Raw genomic sequence first — 2,964 nt, forward strand, 5'->3', positions numbered from 1 at the left:
TCGAACCCAAGATCTACCATGCATGTGCATATATACATGGGCATCCAAGATTGGTATGGACCCATGCCTAAATTAGTTTCCTGGATTAGCTCAAGAATTGATCAGATTAGTTTCCAAGGACTCTATAAAAGTAGAGTTTTTAGGACTTTGTATTTAGAGTGTTCAACATAAACTTTTTTTCCTTAATCTTTTCCTTTGTATTTGTCTTTTGATTTTGTCTTTTTCTTATCATCTCTTTCTCTCACTGACGAGTTCCTAACAGTTTGAACACTCTGATATCCATGGCTTCCTCTTGTTCAGCTTCAATCATATCTTAATATTCTACGGAAGTCATATCAAATGTTAAAACAATCCAACACTACTCTTCAGTCATAACTCTAGCAAGTTCTTCAACACCAACAATGGCTCCCTTCCTTAGAATTGAAGATTGGTATGCCAACAAAATTTGATGGTATATGATCTAAGTTTCATAGATTTCTCAACCAAGTGAAGCTTCGAATTGTTATGTAGCTTGCTTGCTATTTCATTGCAACTTCTTGTGTAGGATTGATCAGATCTCTTCTCACTGGAACTCCTCTTTCTTGGTTCTCCGCTCTTTTTAAGAAGAATAATCCTGTCCTCCAAGATTTTAATCTTTTTATTCAATGCTTCACCAGTATGTTCAGTGATACTGATTGAGAGTACATCACCATCAACAATTTACAGCAATTATGCCAAGGCTCTAAGTCTACATCCACCTATGCTTCTGAGTTCTAGATGGTTGCCACCGACATCTTGTGGGATGATGCAACTCTCAAAGAACACTTCCGGCTTGGTTTGTGTGATGATATGAAAGATTTGATGCTTTCTCATCCAGATCCTACATCTCTCATGATGGGCATCAGTCTTGCTGTTTGGTGTGATAATTGACTTCAAAAATGTCGGCTGGAATGACATCCAAATTTTGTTTCATGTCCAGCACCCCTGGTTTTTGAGAACCCTATACATGAGCTAGGTGCAGTTCCAATGGAGATTGGAGCTACCCGACGGTGACGTCTTTCTCATGCAGAGACAACATTGGATTGAGAACCACTTATGTATGTATTATGGAGATGTGGATCACATCCAGCAACAGTGTCCTCATCTTCCATCAAGATCACAAGCACAAAGACCCCAGGATTTTCTCTGTTCTCTACACTAGCATCTCCCTCTAACATTATAACTGAGTCTGTGTTTAGGAAGTTCTTCCCATCCAACTTTGAGTCCTTTCTAAACATACATTGATTTCATTGTGCAACAAAATACTATCCCACGTTTGGAAGCTCAGGGAGTTTTGATGTTCAAAAGAGGGAACTGGCTGCCTACTTTGCAAATGTGAAGCAGGAAACTGGAAGTAAACTCACATAGCATTTATCCATTAATCTCATACTACGGAAGAGGACATTTGCAGCTCACCTGGTAAGTTGGAAATGTTATATTCAAAATTTAAAGAGTATATATATACAGGAATTACAATTACGATGCTTTTGGAAAGGCTTTCAACATGAACCTCCTCCAAAATCTAGACCAGGTTGCTCAGAATGGCGTCCTTTAGTGGAGGTCATCAATGTGGTTTTGGATGCAAAATTCGAATTGCCACACCGCAATAACATAGAACCAAGGATTTGGAGCTACAATTCGAGCCATCAGTGGAGGTCAGGATTGTGGCAAGGGCAGTGAGACACACGCACAGAACCATATCAATCATTACAAGGACTTTGCTCACAGTTGGGTGTTTCACTAGGCTGTGCTTAAACAAATGTTTTTAAAAGTTATTATTAATCAACTAATTAGTAATTAATTATAAGTTATGATGATGCTTTTCAACCTATGAAGGACAAGAAGACTTAGCGAGAGAGGGGGATAGAGCATGTATACCAAGCTGTGGCAATAAAGAGACTTATTTGGAGATCATCTTTGAGTTTTAAGACAACGATCATATCGTTTCTGCAGCTCTAGAAACGATCAGCGACATCAAGTGCTCACTCAACAGTTGATTATCATGGATGTCAATTGTGGCAGTTCTAGTGATTGCTGAGTTATTTGCTCCAGGCTTGGGTTTCCAGTGTCCAAAAGCCATGTTCTGGTTTGAGGATTCTATTGTCGATACAGAGAATGTTCAAGCAGCAGCTCCATTTATTAGTGCCGCAGAGTATAAGCCTTATGGCATGACTTTCTTCAGTAAGCCATCGAAGAGATACTCGGATGGTCGTGTGGTTGTCGACTTTTTTGGTAATTGTATGTGTTGATTAAACAGCATTTGATGTTATTTGTGAATGTTTTTGCAGCGGAGGCTTTTGAGTATGATAGATTCCTGGATCCCATTTTGCAAAGTATTAACTTGAATTATGCCAATGGGGTGAATTTTACGGTCTCTGGAGCGACTGCTTTGAACACCACCCTCGAAGTCCCACTGTACCTTCTAGTTCAGATTGACCAGTTTCTGAGGTTCAAGCAAGATGCTTATGACAGCAGGCATGGTAAAGGTAATGATTCTTCTCAAACTTTGCAAAGGTAGTGTCATTCATGGATTCCTCTGTAGGGATGCAAAAGCTAGTTCTTTATTATCATCATCTAAAGACTGCTTTGTATGTGGTTGGCATAAGTACTAACGATCTTCTCAATTCCTACTTGTTGAAGCATAGAAGCCCTGAGAATGTAACAGTTGTGGTTGTTCCATACGTTGTGAGAGCCATCTTTCACGCATTATAGATACACAAATTCCAGGTTCCAAATGTATAGTAGAAATAGTGGGTAGGTCAGGTATGGCCAACCAACCTGATGCATAGTTTAGCTCCCGCTTGCATTCATGTCTTTGTTCTGTGTCTGACTTAGGTCTAAACTCAAGTTTCACACTATATTAGTTGGTGGAGTACTCATATCCTTGCATTAAGCTACCAATATGTTGAAATAGTGCCATATTTTATTTGACTCTGTTTTACGTGT

At 39.3% G+C, this 2,964-nt stretch overlaps 1 protein-coding gene across 1 annotated transcript in view; it reads left to right on the plus strand.

Moving 5' to 3' along the window:
* The window catches only part of LOC9651995 (receptor-like protein kinase BRI1-like 3), a 10,344-nt gene extending 7,808 nt beyond the window's left edge, over positions 1-2,536 (plus strand). The window contains exons 5-6 of the mRNA XM_024661785.1: positions 2,041-2,199; positions 2,307-2,536. Coding sequence (XP_024517553.1) covers positions 2,041-2,199; positions 2,307-2,536 — 389 coding nt within the window. The remainder of the gene's footprint in view (positions 1-2,040; positions 2,200-2,306) is intronic.
* Positions 2,537-2,964: the final 428 nt, after the last annotated feature.

The sequence above is a fragment of the Selaginella moellendorffii genome, unplaced genomic scaffold, assembly GCF_000143415.4.
Source record: "Selaginella moellendorffii unplaced genomic scaffold, v1.0 SELMOscaffold_85, whole genome shotgun sequence".
In the NCBI taxonomy this organism is placed as follows: Eukaryota; Viridiplantae; Streptophyta; class Lycopodiopsida; order Selaginellales; family Selaginellaceae; genus Selaginella; species Selaginella moellendorffii.